This window comes from Eulemur rufifrons, chromosome 6 (assembly GCF_041146395.1).
Source record: "Eulemur rufifrons isolate Redbay chromosome 6, OSU_ERuf_1, whole genome shotgun sequence".
In the NCBI taxonomy this organism is placed as follows: Eukaryota; Metazoa; Chordata; class Mammalia; order Primates; family Lemuridae; genus Eulemur; species Eulemur rufifrons.
The window spans coordinates 67,738,350-67,755,453 of record NC_090988.1 but is presented as its reverse complement, the minus strand read 5'-3'; the positions used below and the strand labels follow the sequence as shown (position 1 = coordinate 67,755,453).

The 17,104-nt window shown below is 39.0% G+C and overlaps 1 protein-coding gene across 1 annotated transcript in view; it reads left to right on the top strand.

Moving 5' to 3' along the window:
* HPS5 (HPS5 biogenesis of lysosomal organelles complex 2 subunit 2) overlaps positions 1–17,104 on the top strand; it is a 37,674-nt gene that overhangs the window by 4,973 nt on the left and 15,597 nt on the right. The window contains exons 2-13 of the mRNA XM_069469672.1: positions 131–287; positions 2,945–3,055; positions 3,194–3,258; positions 3,685–3,877; positions 5,339–5,472; positions 7,710–7,922; positions 8,234–8,305; positions 11,755–11,843; positions 14,165–14,343; positions 15,166–15,324; positions 15,879–16,065; positions 16,736–16,859. Of these exons, the coding sequence (XP_069325773.1) occupies positions 180–287; positions 2,945–3,055; positions 3,194–3,258; positions 3,685–3,877; positions 5,339–5,472; positions 7,710–7,922; positions 8,234–8,305; positions 11,755–11,843; positions 14,165–14,343; positions 15,166–15,324; positions 15,879–16,065; positions 16,736–16,859 (1,634 nt within the window). The 5' untranslated portion in view covers positions 131–179. The remainder of the gene's footprint in view (positions 1–130; positions 288–2,944; positions 3,056–3,193; positions 3,259–3,684; positions 3,878–5,338; positions 5,473–7,709; positions 7,923–8,233; positions 8,306–11,754; positions 11,844–14,164; positions 14,344–15,165; positions 15,325–15,878; positions 16,066–16,735; positions 16,860–17,104) is intronic.

Here is a 17,104-nt window from a genome sequence, read left to right as displayed (position 1 = left end):
ATGGTAAGCACCTGTAGAGTAGGGATCATGGTTCCTTTCTCATGTTTCCTTATGTTCTCCACATATTTATTAAATCCCTGCTGAGTGAATGGTGAGCTTCTTAAATTATATTTCTGTATGTTTTATTCAGGTGAGGAATTCTGTGCCTACCACTCAAGAAGTTTCAACTTTCTGGCTAAATGACTTTTGTGCCAGTGATACCAGAGTCCTACAGCCATGTTCTCGCAGAGTTTGAGTCTCTGGATCCATTACTCTCAGCCCTGCGGCTGGACTCCAGTCGTCTAAAGGTGAATTTCTTGATCCTTGTATCAGTTGCATATTTGTAATTTTGTGTGCTGTTACATGTGCCCCTGCTGTCTCATTCCTTATGTTTTGTGGAATCTTGGGTGTTCTTACTTGTCTTATTCATACTTTTGTGGAAAAAAGAAAAGAAACTTTTTATCTGAGGAGTATGAGCACCTTTAAATTATCAGACACAGAGAGACATTGGAATGAAACAGCAGTTATGTCACTCCCCCTTGAGCTAAATAATTACCACTTGAAGCCACTTGCTCTTCAGGCACTAGATTACCTGATGCCAAGTAGCCATAAAATCCATAACCGTATAGTTCAACAATGCATAGCCCGTCACTAACCAGTATTATTATTTCTGTAAACCAATGAGAATTCCTGGTAAATGTTTGTAATCGTCCCCTCTCCTGAAAACTTGAGTCTCTCTTGTTCCCCAGAGCACTCCCGAAGGCAACTTGGAAATGTGTCCCAGGCTGCAGTCCTCAACTTTGGCCCAAATAAACTCTATTAATTTCTTTACCACCCCTGGAAATCATGACACTGATTGCTTAGTTTTTCCTCCTCAGTAATCGTGCTGTCTTCTCTCAGAAAGTAATGTATTTAATTGAAAATAAAATAGTGTAAATAAGTGTACCCTGTAGGGACCAAGAGAAAACCTCCCCATCACCCCTTGAAGGTTTACCGAAAATCAGCTGACAAAAGGCAGATTAATAGGAGAAAAGGCATACAAAAAGTTTTTTAATGTGCATAGCACAGGGAAATCACAGGAGAATGATTACCCAGTAACCCAGTACAGAAGCTTATATACTCTTTTTCATAGGGGAGGGGCAAGATGGGAATACAGACAATTCTACTGGGCAGCAGTGAATCGTCTGGGAGAATGCAAGGGCCCGGTAGGTGGGAGGCAGACTTTATGCGAAGGTGAGGGATGGAGCTGCGTAGGAACAATCTGTCTTATGCACATAAAGTCCCTCTCACTGCCAAATCTCTTGGAGCTGCCTTCAGAAGAATAGATAGAAAGTGTCTGGGCGTGGTGATGACTCCCAGTCTCTTCTCCTGTGATTGATCTTTCCTGATTATTTGATGAGATCCCTAGGAAGGGGGTTTAAGACAATTGCATTTCTTTTAGAAGGAAGCTTTCTTGGTCAAATAAGGAAATTCCAGAGAAAGTCACACTCTGCACTTGCATGTAGGTGGTGAACAAGATGAGGTTAGAGGGACTTTGATTTTGAGGCAGCTTTTAAGGCCTCTCAGCATGTCAAAGTACCATATTTTGGGGTATTGGTTTCTGAGCCCAGCAACCCCATTACATTCTGAATAACTTGAACCACTGCAGTTATAGTTAGATCATTCCAAAACAGGGAATTTGATGTACCTTCTGTTTTAGGGAGCAAAGCAAAAGTTAGCTCTGTGGGAAGAACTATGTACTTGCCTCACTTTCTGAGTTCTTTTGATTAAACCCAGGAATGACATGGTGAAGAACAAAGTCTCATAACCAATTCCAAAATAATTTTATTCTTACACTTTTGTTACCATCCCAAAGCACCTTTCTGGCCTCTGAGGAAAGGAAGAATAGGGAATGATAGGCAAAGTAATATGAACAACAATTGTGAGGGTTGATATCAGTTAGAAATTTTTTCAGTTGCAAGTTACAATATAGTGTAACTTACTATTAGGAGCTTAAGCAATAAAGATGTTTATAATCTCATTGGAAGTCAGTGTTTCTGGGTTCAGTGTAGTGGCCCAGTGATATCACTGAAGACACTCCATCCTTCCTGTTCTACCATCATCCATATGTTAGCTTTTCATCATATTTGCAATATGTGTCCTATCTCCGGTTTTACTGTTCTCATTAGCTTCATAAGCAAGAAAGAGGGGGCCAAGGGCAATGGCTTTCTTTTCTTCAGGCTCTTCCTTTTTCTGGGAAGATAAAGCTTCCTGAGAAGCCCCCAGCAAGCTTAGTCTTATTAGCTGGAATTGAGCTACGTGGTTACATCTGGCAGCGTGGGGACCCGGGAAGGTGCATATTTAGGTTTTACAACTTCTCTGGGGAAAAGCAACAAAGTTGAAGAGGGTTGGGAATCTCTTAGTCATCCACTAGCCTACCACAGGGTATTAGGCACAGCATGACCACTGCTTTCTCCTGTGGATAAGGAGAGAAATCAGCAGGCCAGGGGTGTGGAGAGACACGACAGTGACCTGTGTTTCACTTGCTCTAAGAGCTGTGGGTGTTTTCTGATGATTATACGGACCAGCAATGATTTAAATGATTAAAGTGGTTGCTTTATGCCCTGGTTAACTTGCTTGGTCTTCCTACATTGTGGTCAGCATTGGAATGACCTAGCCAAATTACACAAAATATAAATGGTCCAATAACTGGCTTTGCCGAGGGAAAATGACTTATTTATACAATTGAGCTTATTCAGCCTTTTTCAGATTCAATTAAAAGTTTAAAAAACAAAATCTTCTTTCTTCAATATTTTCCACTATCCTAGAATTAGAGAGTAAGTGCCATTATGTTGTATCCATCTGGGCAGGGGGCAAAGTGAGGGGAGGAACCTGGTACATAAATCCTCAGTATTTATTTCAGAGGATAGTCTATTTGGTTACATTACTGTGATTATCTCACACTTGCCTCTTCATATGTTTTTAGTGCACGAGCATAGCTGTGTCTCGGAAATGGCTGGCTTTGGGCAGTTCAGGAGGAGGACTCCATCTCATTCAGAAAGAAGGCTGGAAGCACAGGCTTTTTCTTTCACACAGGGTAAGATTGAGGGCAGTCCTGTCAAATGCCATTCCAAGTCTCAGAAGTGTGGATTTCTCCAATGTAAACAATCATTTGGAATAACAGAAGATTATAAAACTTGAGATTTACAAAATATTTTTTCCTTTTATGCTCTAGGAAGGTGCAATTTCTCAGGTTGCCTGTTGTTTACATGATGATGATTATGTTGCTGTAGCTACCAGGTGAGAAACTGTTTTAAAGCTCTGTTCTTTTCCAGATGCATTTTAAATTGACAAGTGTGTTTGTTAGGGTGACCAACCATCCTGGTTTGCCTAGGACTGTCCCAGTTTTAGCACAGATACCCCTCAGTACCTAGCAAACGAGGGCAGGCAGTTGGTCACCCTCATGTTTGTAGAAAATGTTAATTTGAGGCAACAAACTTCAAAGGCCTTGCAAGAGAAAAGAACAGATATAGTTTGGAATATTTAACTTGTCATATTATGCTGGTTTGGTGACTAAGGCAAGGAAATTAATACCTTGACTTTGTACTTCCTCTTTTCTGAAGAACAAATTTTGCATATATTTAAATAGTTAATCTTGTGATGCAATTAAATCGTACCTTTTTTTACAATTGCCAAAAATGTACTTCTGTGACTCAATTCTTGCAGTCAAGGTCTTGTAGTTGTTTGGGAATTAAATCAAGAGCGTCGTGGGAAACCAGAACAAATTTATGTGTCTTCAGAACACAAAGGCCGAAAAGTTACAGCTCTCTGTTGGGATACAGCTATTCTTAGAGTTTTCGTAGGTGATCATATGGGGAAAGTTTCTGCCATCAAACTCAACACTTCTAAACAAGCAAAGGTGAGAACCAGTCCAGTTCTTTGTGTATGTGGTGTTGTCTTACAGAATTTTTAATTAAAGCATGTGATTTTATCCACTGTATTTCTTGGGGGACTGATTGAGAGCCTAGACTTGGAGACTTTGAGCAGACTTGTAGTACACATAGTGGCCTATTTTGGCTTGGTACTGTTGCAGAATGGCTTCTGTGTGCTAATTTCAATAATTTGCACATCATCTAAGGCAGTACTCCCTAATTTCATCTGCATGGCTCATTTAAACAAAGCATTCTTTAATACAAGACCATTAAGAAAGAAAAGACATCTCTTTATTAGTTGTGTGACTAAAATGACGAACAGAAATGGCACCAAGCCTAGGCTCCTGCTCCTCTGATCCCTATGTGGGAGAAACTCGTGGGTCTAAGAATATTTTCTCTCAGGATGGAGAGAAACTTCCAATGAATGGAGAATTAAAGGCACCCCCAGTTTGTGCTCTGTTGTGTGGGTCCTCAGGCTTCCTTCCACAAGTATTGCTGGAGAGAAAGGCTGAGAATCAGGTTACTCTAACAGAATGCTCCAGTCTGTCATTGAGACACAGTAAACCAGCTTTTCGCTGTCATGCTTTTCCAAGGCCATTATGTCAGAAGCTGGGGATTTGTCTCTCACTGTCTTATTTCTGTGTGGGATCCTGGCAGAAAAGAAGAGATCTGCTACTATTGGCGATAATGATTTTTTTTTACAGACGAGGTCTCTCTCTGTCACCCAGTCTGGAGTACAGTAGCCTGATCATAGCTTACTGTAACCTTGAACTACTGGGCTCAAATGATCCTCTTGCCTCAGCCTCCCAAGTAGCTAGGGCTATTGGTGCACACCACCCTGCCCAGCTAATGTTTAAATTTTTTGTGGAGACGAGGTCTTGCTATGTTGTCCCGGCTGGTCTCAAACTCCTGGCCTCAAGTGATCCTCCTTCCTTGGCCTCCCACAGTGCTGGGGTTACAGGTGTGAGTCACTGTGCCTGGCCCTAAATTACTTTATTTACATGAACACATGAGAATATTCTTCTGGTTTGGCCATAATGACCCATTAAAGTTATTTGATTCACAATTATTTTTGATCTAAAATACGATTGAATTCCTACACATAATGTAGACTTGATTTGTCCTTTTCCCAAAAGGAGAGGTATTATCTACAGGTGAAAAATTCTCTCATGTATTCTAAAACTTGCTTCATCTTTTTCATTCCAACCTTTGTGATTAAATAATCACAAACAGAGCCTTCAGAATTCTCTTCTGCAGTTATGTACCAAATTATTTCACAAAACATTTAAATGTGTGAAATTTTCGTATCCTTACAAACAAATTAAATTTTGGGCTATTTAATAAAAATTTTATTTTGTTATCCAAGTTATTTTCATTTAAAAGGTAAAGAGGAGGAAATTATATGTTATGATGAAGTAAACTTTATTTGCTTCTCACATCCCTTTTAGGCAGCTGCTGCTTTTGTGATGTTTCCTGTTCAGACAATAACAACAGTTGACTCGTGTGTTGTCCAGTTAGATTATTTGGATGGAAGACTACTTATATCTTCACTTACTCGATCCTTCTTGTGTGACACTGACAGGTATGTTGACCAACCACCAGTCATCAGAAATACAGGATTTTAGAACCAGAAGGGACTTTGACGTTATCTAGCCCAAACCCTTCAATCAATTATACAAACATTGGTAAGAAGCCGGTCATATGTTAGAGAGTAGAGAGCTGATGTTAGAGAGTAGAGGAGACTGAGCAGTCCAGTGGGTGACTAAGACAAAGTATTCAATGAACCCCCTAACATGAGGCATGATGTAAGTACCATGAGAGAAGGCCAAAGGCCTGCTTCAATATGAGATATCAGGAATGCTTCCTTGATTGAGTTTTGTTGTTGTTTTTGAAATTTGTTTTGTATTTAATAGAATTTTACTAAAGGATAAAATTGGACGAAGACTAGTTAAGAACTTTGTGAAGCTAACAGATATTTCACCAAAATCTCAAGGGTGGAGCCAAAGGTACAATGAATGGCAAAGAAGTGTATTAGAGGTACCTGTGAAATACTAGAACAGAGTAGGAAACAGCTTGAATTGAATATTGTGTATAACTACAAAAGTTCCTCAGCCATTTTCACTGCAGAGAAATTTTCACTGCCCCCAATTTTTTTTTCCCCCCACTGGCCTTGGCCAGCTACCATATTTCTCAGGACCATTCCTTCTTTTAAAAATTTGTTGTGAATTTTGAGCATACACAAGAGAAAAGAGAATTGTATAATGAACCTCAGGCACCTATTTCACAGGGGTGTAACTAGAGTTGGATGACAGTAACATAGAACCTACTACAAAAATAACATGTTTAGAAAAGCCCACTCTATTACCTGGAATTCAGTTTTCAGGGACATGGATAGTACAGTAACTTAAAAATTTATTTCCCAACAAACAGCATTTTTAACCGTTAGGACACCAGGGAATTCACCACAAACAACATTTTTTTTAAAAAAAACCTGGGACTCCTAGTGACTAACCACAGTGATAGACATGAATTTGCTTCATATAGATAGTTTTAAGGACTAAGATAATGTATATGAAAATATCTAACCTTGTGCCTGTCACATGTTTGTTTGAAAATGTGGAAAGTAAGATTAATGACCATATAAATGGGAATGAATTGACTGCATTTTTTCACTCAGCAAACATTTACTGTACTCTGGATCCTTAGCATTGTGTTGGGCATCATAGAGGATATAAAATAAACAAGAGATATATTGTATTTCCTGAATAAGGAATATAAGTAAAAGTATAACTTCATGTATTATTGCTCTGTATACATTTCAAAGCACTTTACATCTATATTCTTACAGTAAAGGAGGTGTTATATTTTATTCATGAAGCAAATAAGTACAGGATTATTTACTGAATTATCTGAGGTCATCTAGTAAATTCATGCTAGAGAGCATGTTAGATCATTCTCCATTAAAGAGATTGAGTTATGGAGCACTACAGTGTATTAAGTGCTTTCTGTGGGTCAGATGCTGTGCTATATACGGGGAATTCAACTGAAGAGGAATGGGAAATGGCCTTTGTCCTGAAAAGTCATAATCTACCCTTCAAATAGATAAAATTACCATCTGTAATGCAGTAAGTGCTTTGGAAGCACAGACAGGAAGCATGTAGTTCAGCATGTGAGACTCAAGGAAGTTTCTCAGAGGAAGAATAATGAAGCTAAGTCATAAAGAATAAGTAATAAGGGTTTTTTAGGAAGAGGCAACTTCATCATTCTTATTTTCCATTTCCCCAGGCAGTATGCTAAGCTTTTTAATATATCTCACTCATATAATCCTAAGGGAGCAGAATGTTCCAAGGTACAGAGTTTCAGAAGGACCTGGCATTTTGAGGAAAGATGTTTGTGCTAAGGGAGTGGCTTGGAGACAGTGTTGGAGAGGTAGAGTAGTAGCTTCTATGGAGTATGCAAAGAATGTTTTACGAAGTGACTTGAAATGCAATCAGTAGGAGTCAAGGGTGTATGAAATGGTTTGTTAGCACTTACTTTTTAGATTTGAAAGGGGCCATCACATTAATTCTAAGCCACTTATTCTGTGGCTAATAAACTGAGTACTAATGTGAAATGGTTTGCTTTCTGCCACAGAAATAGCTAATGGAAAATCAGACCCAGAACCCTATTTTAACCTTTCCATTCTATTCTTGTCAGCATATTGCTAGTATGAATGAAGGAGAAGACATTGTGGGTGATGTTATTACAGCCATGCTGATTTGTAGTGCCACTGTTTTTTACTTTTTTGTAAGTACACATGCTTTCTCTTCTGGGTATTAGAGAAAAGTTTTGGAAAATTGGAAACAAGGAAAGAGATGGAGAATATGGAGCTTGTTTCTTTCCTGAAAGATGTTATGGGGGTCAACAACCTCTGATATACTGTGCTCGCCCTGGCTCCAGGATGTGGGAAGTGAACTTTGATGGGGAAGTTATAAGCACACATCAGTTCAAGAAACTCCTCTCGTTGCCACCTCTCCCTGTGATTACTCTAAGGTAATGATTTGTATGGCTGGTTGGGATTTTTTGATGAACCCATGTAGAAGGATTGGGTTAAAATCTCTGCTATTCTATACGTGTTAAAGATTTTATTATGCTTTTTAAGGGTGAAGTTGAATTTTTACTAAAAGATTAAGAGAAACCAAAAAGTCTTTAATTAGTTATCTTTCCTATGATTAAAGTGAGTTGAATAAGTGCAGATGCGGTTAGGCTCTTGAGTTTGTTTTGGAGACAGAAGTTTCCCTATATTGGGAGAAGTATACTTTTGTATTATAATTAAGACCTTAACAGATATGTTTACTTTCTAGATCAGAACCTCAGTATGATCATACAGTTGGATCCTCCCAGTCTTTGTCTTTTCCCAAACTCTTGCATCTTAGGTAAGTTTCTCCCTTTGATCCTTAAAAAAAAAAACTTAGCCTTTTCTCTTTGTTTCTTGTTCAGAGGCAGTCAGCTTTTTAAGGTTGTTTTTGCATTAAATTATTTTTGGAAAGTTAGGAAATAACTATGTTACATGAAATGTTCTGTATATGAAGGGAATGGAAAGATCTCAGATACCTTCTCTTTCAAAACCAATTAGAGAATTTGTAATTGTTGGGGAATTTCTGACAATTAGAGCTAAGAGTTATAGGTGCTTGTTCTCTCATAACCTTCCCTACCTGGTGGGGTGTGATGATGAAAGCAAGTCCCAGACTGAAATCTGCCACACAAATGTATGTTTGTTAGCAAGTAGGTACAAAAATATTTGTATAACTTGTTCCTTGTGAGCTTGGTGAAATTTCAGCTCTCTGCTGTTTAGGTACTGTGACAAGCACCTTGCATAACGATCTGCTCAAGTCAGATCCAGCCATATTCTTTTTTTTTTTTTCTTGAGACAGAGTCTTGCTCTCTTGCCCAGGCTAGAGTGCCGTGGCGTCAGCCTAGCTCACAGCAATCTCAAACGCCTGGGCTCAAGCAATCCTTCTGCCTCAGCCTTCCGTGTAGCTGGGACTACAGGCATGCGCCACCATGCCCGGCTAGTTTTTTTCTATCTATTTTTAGTTGTTCAGCTAATTTCTTTCTATTTTTAGTAGAGATGGGGTCTCACTTTTGCTCAGGCTGGTCTTGAACTCCTGACCTTGAGCGATCCTCCTGCCTCGGCCTCCCAGAGTGCTAGGATTACAGGCGTGAGCCACCACTCCTGGCCGAATATATTTTTTTAAAAAACAGTTGAAATGTTAAATAATTGCCTCTAAGGGTACAGATAAAAACTAATTTATGTATATGTTACACTACCTACATTGAAATATTTAAAAGTGAAATATAGACTTTATAACACTTTAATAAATCTATAATTTATTCTGAAAGTTACTGGAGAAAGACACCTATTTATGTGCCCATAATTAGATAAAGCATATTAAAAACTCTTCCTCCTTTACCACTCTTCCTTTATGTCACTTATTACAGTTTATAATTACATCATCATACAATATTTATACTTGTCTTACTCCTAAACAGTGAGTTCTGTGAGGGTTTTGTGTCTGTTTTGTTCACACTGTTGTAATCTCAATGCTTGGCCTAGTACCCGGCATATGATAGATATTTGGGTTTGTTTTTTTGTAGAGACAGGATCTTGCTCTGTTGCCCAGGCTGGAGTGCAGTGGTATGATCATAGTTCACTATAACCTCGAACTCCTGGGCTTAAGCGATTCTCCCACCTCAGCCTCCTGACTGGTTATGACTACAGGTGCACGCCACCATGCTTGGCTAATTTTTTTAACTTTTATTTTTGTAGAGACAGGGTCTTGCTATGTTGCCCAGGCTGGTCTCGAACTCTTAGCCTCAAGCAATCCTCCTGCCTTGGCATCCCACAGTACTGGGCATACAGGAGTGAGCCACCACACCCCGCCACATGATAGATACTTAATAAATATTTGTTGACTGTGGTGTGATGTGTCCGGCATGGGGAAGTCCCTCACCTAAGAGTATGTTTTGTGGGAGCTAGGCACAGTATGCTTGGTTCTCTGGAACCAATAGTTATTCCTTTGAGTATAGCTATTTAAAGCTTCTATTACAGTCCCTGCCATAGTAAACAAAGCCTTTCGTGATCTGGCCCCTTTCGTGATCTGGCTCTGCCTACTCCTCAGCTTAAGCAATAATTAATGCCACTTTGAAACCTTTGCTGACTCCTCCAGCAAGCTTAGATTAGACACTTGTTCCCATGTACTGTTGTAAAACTGTATTCATTCCTCCATCATTACCACTGTCTTATATAACATTATGAATATTGGCTGGGAGTGGTAGCTCATGCCTGTAATCCCAGCACTTTGGGAGGAAAGGCAGGAGGATTGCTTGAGGCCAGGAGTTAAAGACCAGCCTAGGCAACATATTGAGACCTCATCTCTACAAAACATTAAAAAATTAGCTGGGCATGATGGCACACACTTGTGGTCCTAGCTATTTGAGAGGCTGAGGTGGGAGGATTGCTTGAGCCTAGGAATTTGAGGCTACAGTGAGCTGTGATCATGCCATTGCATTCCAGCTTGGGTGATTGAGTGAGACCTTATCTCTATTAAAAAGAAAAATGAGTTGTGACAGTGCAGTACATGATTAAGTGCCATGTGAGCAGGGTTGACAAGGAATAGGTTGAATGTGGGAGGAGAAGCAATTGCTATGGGCAATGGGGGGAGGATTTCAGAGGGCAATAGAACTGCTGATCCTTGCAAGGTGGTTAGAATGAGAACAATGCTAAGTTGAAGAATGTTTTTACCAGGGGTAAGAAGAGGATCATCAGTGGTATATAAGAAATAGTAGCAGCCTTGAGAGAGTAAATTACATATTAATATGTGTGTATGTGTGTACACACACATATACATATATAGTAAATGAATGTAGAAAGAGATGAGCAGAGATAGAGTACCAGAGGACTGGAGAGAAAGGTAGAGAACCAAGAAAGTACAGTGGCCCGGAGTCCAGGGAGGTGAGGTTCAAGAAGGAAGGAGCAGTCAGTGGAGTTGGCTTCTGCCTGGGGTCAAGAAAATGGGAAATGATGAAGGGTTATTGGGTTTGGCAGTTAGGGAATGTGTGGCTTTTTGAGAATTTAGTTAAGTGAAATTGTCAGGATTCCAGACAGATAGTGGGTGAGTTAGTAAAGATAAATAAAGGAGAAAGATTCTGTGAGGTGTACCGAAAAAAAGCCCAAGTTTTAGAGCCAGAGTATCCCTGGTATAAATTGTGACTCTTCTGTATTCATGCTGCATGGCCTTGGGCATATTATTTCATCTCTCTGAGCCTTAGTTTTCTTTTTTATAAAATAAGGATAACATATCTACCTTGATGAGCTACTGCAGAGTTAGATAATATGAAAGAGAACTTATTAAAGCTCCTGACACATAGTTGACCAGGCGTTCTCAACCATTTGTCGCCCACGCACAACTAATGATGTCGAAATACTACCGTTCTTAAAAGTGGCTCTCTAGAGCAGTGATTGGCAATAAGTGCTAGTCTTTGTTTTAAATATGCCCTGTCAGGTCAAGTATGAGAAATTTAACTGTTTTAACAAACATTAGGTAAGTCATCCCTAAGTTTTTCTTTTTCCAGATACCAGCCTTTTCTTTTTCTAGAAGATATTTAGTGTATGTGTCTGAATTTTCCCAATTTGGCTTCATTTTATGCTATTTTTTTAGAAGGCTGTTGTGTTAGGATTTGATTAGCTGGATCAGTATTGTGTTTTCTTTGTACAGTCTGATTTTACCTTAATAGCTAATGGGAGAATTCAGGAAATTATATCATAAACTTCCATATCTTAGCAAACTCAAATTCTCTTGACTTCTTCCACTTTCTCTTGCAGTGAGCATTGCGTGCTGACTTGGACAGAAAGAGGAATTTATATTTTCATTCCTCAGAATGTTCAAGTTCTTCTTTGGAGTGAGGTCAAAGGTAATTAAATTTTTCTTCCTTATATAATTTTTAATCTTATTATTGTGAAAGATTTAGTTATTGTAGGAGGATTCTCTTGCAATGTAAGAAATTGAAAAATGGAATGGGGTAACATTTCTTTTAAAGATTAATCATAGATGTTTCCCATTGTAGGGTATTTCCCAAACATACATTTGTGAATTTGTATTCAGCTATTTATTTTTTTCATGGGTAATTTTATTCATTATTTATTTTTAATTGACATATAATTATACATATTTGTGGGTACACAGTGATGTTTTGATATAATGAATAGTGATCAGATCAGGGTAATTGGCCTATCATCTCAAGTATTTATCAGTTCTGTGTGTTGGGAACATTCAATATCCTCTCTTCTAGCTATTTTAAAATATATGTTCAGTGCACACTGTGTGGGGTATGGGAACACATATAACTTTGACTCAAATGGTACAAAGGCAATTTAGCTAACCAAACGTTTGTACCTCCATAATATTCTGAAATTAAAAAAAAAGGAAACATATGGTTTTGTTAACTATAGTCATTCTACAATGCTATAGAACACTAGAACTTATTCCTTCTATCTAGCTATAATTTTTTTTTTTTTTTTTTTTGAGACAGAGTCTCACTTTGTTGCCCAGGCTAGAGTGAGTGCCGTGGCGTCAGCCTAGCTCACAGCAACCTCAAACTCCTGAGCTCAAGGGAGCCTCCTGTCTCAGCCTCCCGAGTAGCTGGGACTACAGGCATGCACCACCATGCCCGGCTAATTTTTTCTATACATATTTTTAGCTGTCCATATAATTTCTTTCTATTTTTAGTAGAGATGGGGTCTCGCTCTTGCTCAGGCTGGTCTTGAACTCCTGAGCTCAAACGATCCACCCACCTCGGCCTCCCAGAGTGCTAGGATTACAGGCGTGAGCCACCACGCCCGGCCTATCTAGCTATAATTTTATAACCTTTTACAAATCTCTCCCTAGCTCCCCTTTTCCCCTACCCTCCTCAGCCTCTAGTAACCTCTGTTCTACTTTTTTTTTTAGACAGAGTCTCACTCTGTTGCCCGGACTAGAGTGCCGTGGCGTCAGCCTAGCTCACAGCAACCTCAAACTCCTGGGCTCAAGCAATCCTCTTGCCTCAGCCTCCCAAGTAGCTGAGACTACAGCCATGCGCCACCATGCCCTGCTAATTTTTCTATATATATATTTTTTAGCTGTCCATATAATTTGTTTCTATTTTTAGTAGAGACGGGGTCTCGCTCTTGCTCAGGCTGGTCTCAAACTCCTGAGCTCAAACAATCCACCCGCCTCGGCCTCCCAGAGTGTTAGGATTACAGGCATGAGCCACCGCACCTGGCCTGTTCTACTTTTTACTTCTATGAGATCAACTTTTTGTAGCTCCTGCATATGAGTGAGAACATGTGGGGTTTAACTTTTTGTTCTTGGCTTATGTCACTTAACATAATGTCCTCCAGTTTTCATGGGTAATTTTAAATACAATTTTCATTTATTCTTAAATATTAGTAACTACTGCTAAGCAACAAATGGGTTAATTTTTCCCCTCTGTGTGCCCTGAACCTTTATACCTGCTAGAAGTCTTGCTGTGACTCCTATTTTGTATCTTTATAGTTTGGGGTTCAAAAAAATCCTTGTAGAAACAGTAGCCATTGTGCGCGACTGAGACAGAGAAAATCAATCTCTGTGTTCTTTTGATTAAAGCCAGAAATTGGGGAAATCTAGCTTTTTACCACTGATGCTCAGTGGAGAGTATATGTTGACTTTTTGAGTCTTTTTCTACTTAGTAAAAACCAAAAAAAGAGAAAGAAATCATTATTTACTGGTATGATCTGCATTGATTTCTTGTGGATTAAGTTCCTTAAGGATATCCCTTGAAACTAGTTGTTTTAAGTCCTTTCAAGAAATTCTGCTAAGACAGATATTTTCTCATTGAACTGCTTTTGATTTACACACCGTGTTAACATACATTCATTAAGCACCAGGTTGTAACTTGCAGAATTGTTACAGTCTGCTCTCTAATGTAGATTATCCTCTTTTATTGAAGTCCCAATTTTTTTTCACAGAAAATAGCATTTTAAACATAGGATTTTTATCAGAGAGATGTATTTCTTTCTCCACATCTTTTATTCTTGATCTTTTTAGAATATGACTTTTTCATTGAAATGTAAGCATTATATAAAAATAAAGATGAAATTCAATCAAGCCAAACCCTACATAAGAAGTGAATTTGTTAGAATAATTTCAGCCCTTGCAAAAACGTAAAAAGAGGTATTTGGTTAACATCCTGTGTGTTCACCCCTGTGGTTTTTGTAGAGATTCAGGATGTGGCTGTCTTCAAGAATGAGCTGTTCTGTTTGCACCTAAATGGGAAAGTGTCACATCTGTCACTGTTATCTGTGGAGCGCTGTGTGGAACGCCTGCTGAGGAGAGGCCTGTGGAACCTGGCTGCTCGCACATGCTGTCTTTTCCAAAATTCTGTCATTGCCAGCAGAGTGAGTCAGAGCTTACCTAGATGTGTTTATCAAGGGTTGGTAAAACAATGCTAGCTTGTGGGATTGTGTTACAAAGTTGCTTGTCTTTGTTAGGCCTTTTTATATGACCTACAGATACAGCAATAAATCCCCAGAGAAAGCATGATAGATATATCTAGGGGTGGATGGAGGGTAAGCAAGAAGGTACATTTTCCATTTTTAAAAAAATAATTAATTTACCCCACAAATTTACTTGAATTTCAGAACTTGCTTTTAAGGGGGATGATTATGTGTATGGTAATTCTCAATTAAATTCTTTATTCCTAAGATAATTCTCATTAAGTCTTTCACTAGCTTCCTAAGCCTTCTTAAAGTACCTTTGAAGTTTTATGTTCTATATTAGATCTCTTTCTTTTTTTTTTTTTTTTTTTTGAGACAGAGTCTCAATCTGTTGCCCAGGCTAGAGTGAGTGCCGTGGCGTCAGCCTAGCTCACAGCAACCTCAAACTCCTGAACTCAAGCGATCCTCCTGTCTCAGCCTCCCGAGTAGCTGGGACTACAGGCATGCGCCACCATGCCCAGCTAATTTTTTGTATATATATTTTTAGCTGTCCATATAATTTCTTTCTATTTTTAGTAGAGATGGGGTCTCGCTCTTGCTCAGGCTGGTCTCGAACTCCTGAGCTCAAACGATCCGCCCACCTCGGCCTCCCAGAGTGCTAGGATTACAGGCGTGAGCCACCGCGCCCGGCCTAGATCTCTTTCAATATATTGGCCATTTGAATACAAATTTAGTTACACACAATAAGCTATTCCATTGGGTTTTTACTTATCCTTTTATCAGGCAAGAAAAACTTTGACGATAGAGAAATTGGAGCATTTGAAATCTCAGCTAGACCATGAAACCTGTAGTGACCTAATTTCTCAACTAGAGGAATTGATCTTAAAATTTGAACCTCTGGATTCAGCTTGTAGCAGTAGAAGAAGCTCCATTTCATCACATGTAAGTATTCTCACTTTTAAAAGCGTTTTGTTGTAGAATAAGTCTCTACTTTAGGTTGTATTCATTTACCTCTAGGATCCCAGCACTTGCCCTATCCCTGTAGATTTTTGGGGGGTGGATTTTTTTTCTTTCAGCTATTGGACAGCCATATGTAGCCTCCATTTAGGTGTGTGTTGGAGCCACCTTTGTTTTGTCATTGTTTATTATTTTCTGTGCCCAGATGTACCTCAGTAACCTCCAGCACAAGTTATGTTGTTCCTAATGCATGATTTCAGATGCTTCATCCTAATTTGAGTCAGAGTGCGGCTCAGGATTGTCTCATTTAGTCCCCATTCTCACTGCCATGCTTTTGAAGACAAACTAGAGAACTATGGCAACTCAGGCCACTAGCACAAGCGAGTGACCCAGCTGCCAGGCGCTCACCAGTTTGTTCTAATAAGCCATAATTGTTGTTATTAACTTTCTACTTTAGTGTTGACATTTCTCTGAAAAAGTTATATTGTGTTATAAAGGAAATTTTCACGCTGATTTTTTTGGAATTCTTTTCATTTTAGGAAAGTTTCAGCATCTTGGACTCTGGTATTTATCGTATCATTAGCAGTAGAAGAGGCAGTCAGTCAGATGAAGACTCTTGCTCCCTTCACAGCCAAACCCTCTCAGAAGATGAGAGACTTAAAGAATTCACCTCACATCAGGAAGAAGAGCCACCAGATCAGTGTTGTGGCTCACACGGAAGCGAAGGTGATGAATATGTGTGTTGTCGGTTGCTGATGTGAAGCTGTTATCTTCTGAGTCCTCATTACGAGGATTATCTTGTGCATAGAGTTTCTATAAGGTGTTACTAATTTTTAGCATGTTGATAGACTTTCTATCCAGGCCTGTAGATCTGCTCACTACTAGAAGAGTGGGTTTATATTTAGTTTTCTTTCCCTCATGTTTGGGCTAGCAGGGGTAAAGATTCTAATTTTGATCATGCGTCAAAATACTGGAAAGATTAAGAAAGATGGTCATTAACCAAAAGAGTAGGAAGATTGTATCCTGACTAACCAAATTATTTTCCATCAGGAATGAAAAGTTACTCCGGTTTTGAGGGTCATTGCCTTCCCTTTTCGGTGTACGAGTATTCCTGAGACTGAACTGTTGAGAAGAGATTAATAGAGACTCTAAACTTCCTTTTTGACTTGTGGGGATTCAGGGTTAGTAGGCAAATGAATGTACCTGCCTGAGTGTTTTATGTGGACCATCCCGTGCATCTTGTAAACCTGTGTTCTCATTTGTATCTGGGTCAGCTGTGATTCTGTTATTGAATCCTTCATTTCTTTTGGTTTATTCATTTCAGAATCTCCTTAAAGATTAAAAACCATCCATGTGATAAGATTTTGTTTCTTTTTCCCCTGATTCTTCTCCTTAGACAGTGTTTCTCACGCTCCAGCGGTGTTTGAGACAGATAAGAATGAAACTTTTCTCCCCTTTGGCATTCCATTATCATTTCGTTCTCCGTCTCCTCTGGTGTCTCTTCAGGCTGTCAAAGAAAGGTAAACCAATTAGTCTTGTCATTTAGTTCCATTTCTGATTTTACTTCAGTTATCACATTAGGTACTTTGTGCTGAGAGTGGAAAGACATTTTAAATGAGAAAAAGAAAGTCTCTAAGTTATTAATATTTCTCACATAACCTGTCATATTAAGCTGTCAACTTCTCATTTCAACCTTAGGGAATTTAGTTATCCCCTTTGTTTTAGTAGCTAGGTATTTGAGTTGTTATGGATGTGGGTGCCCCAC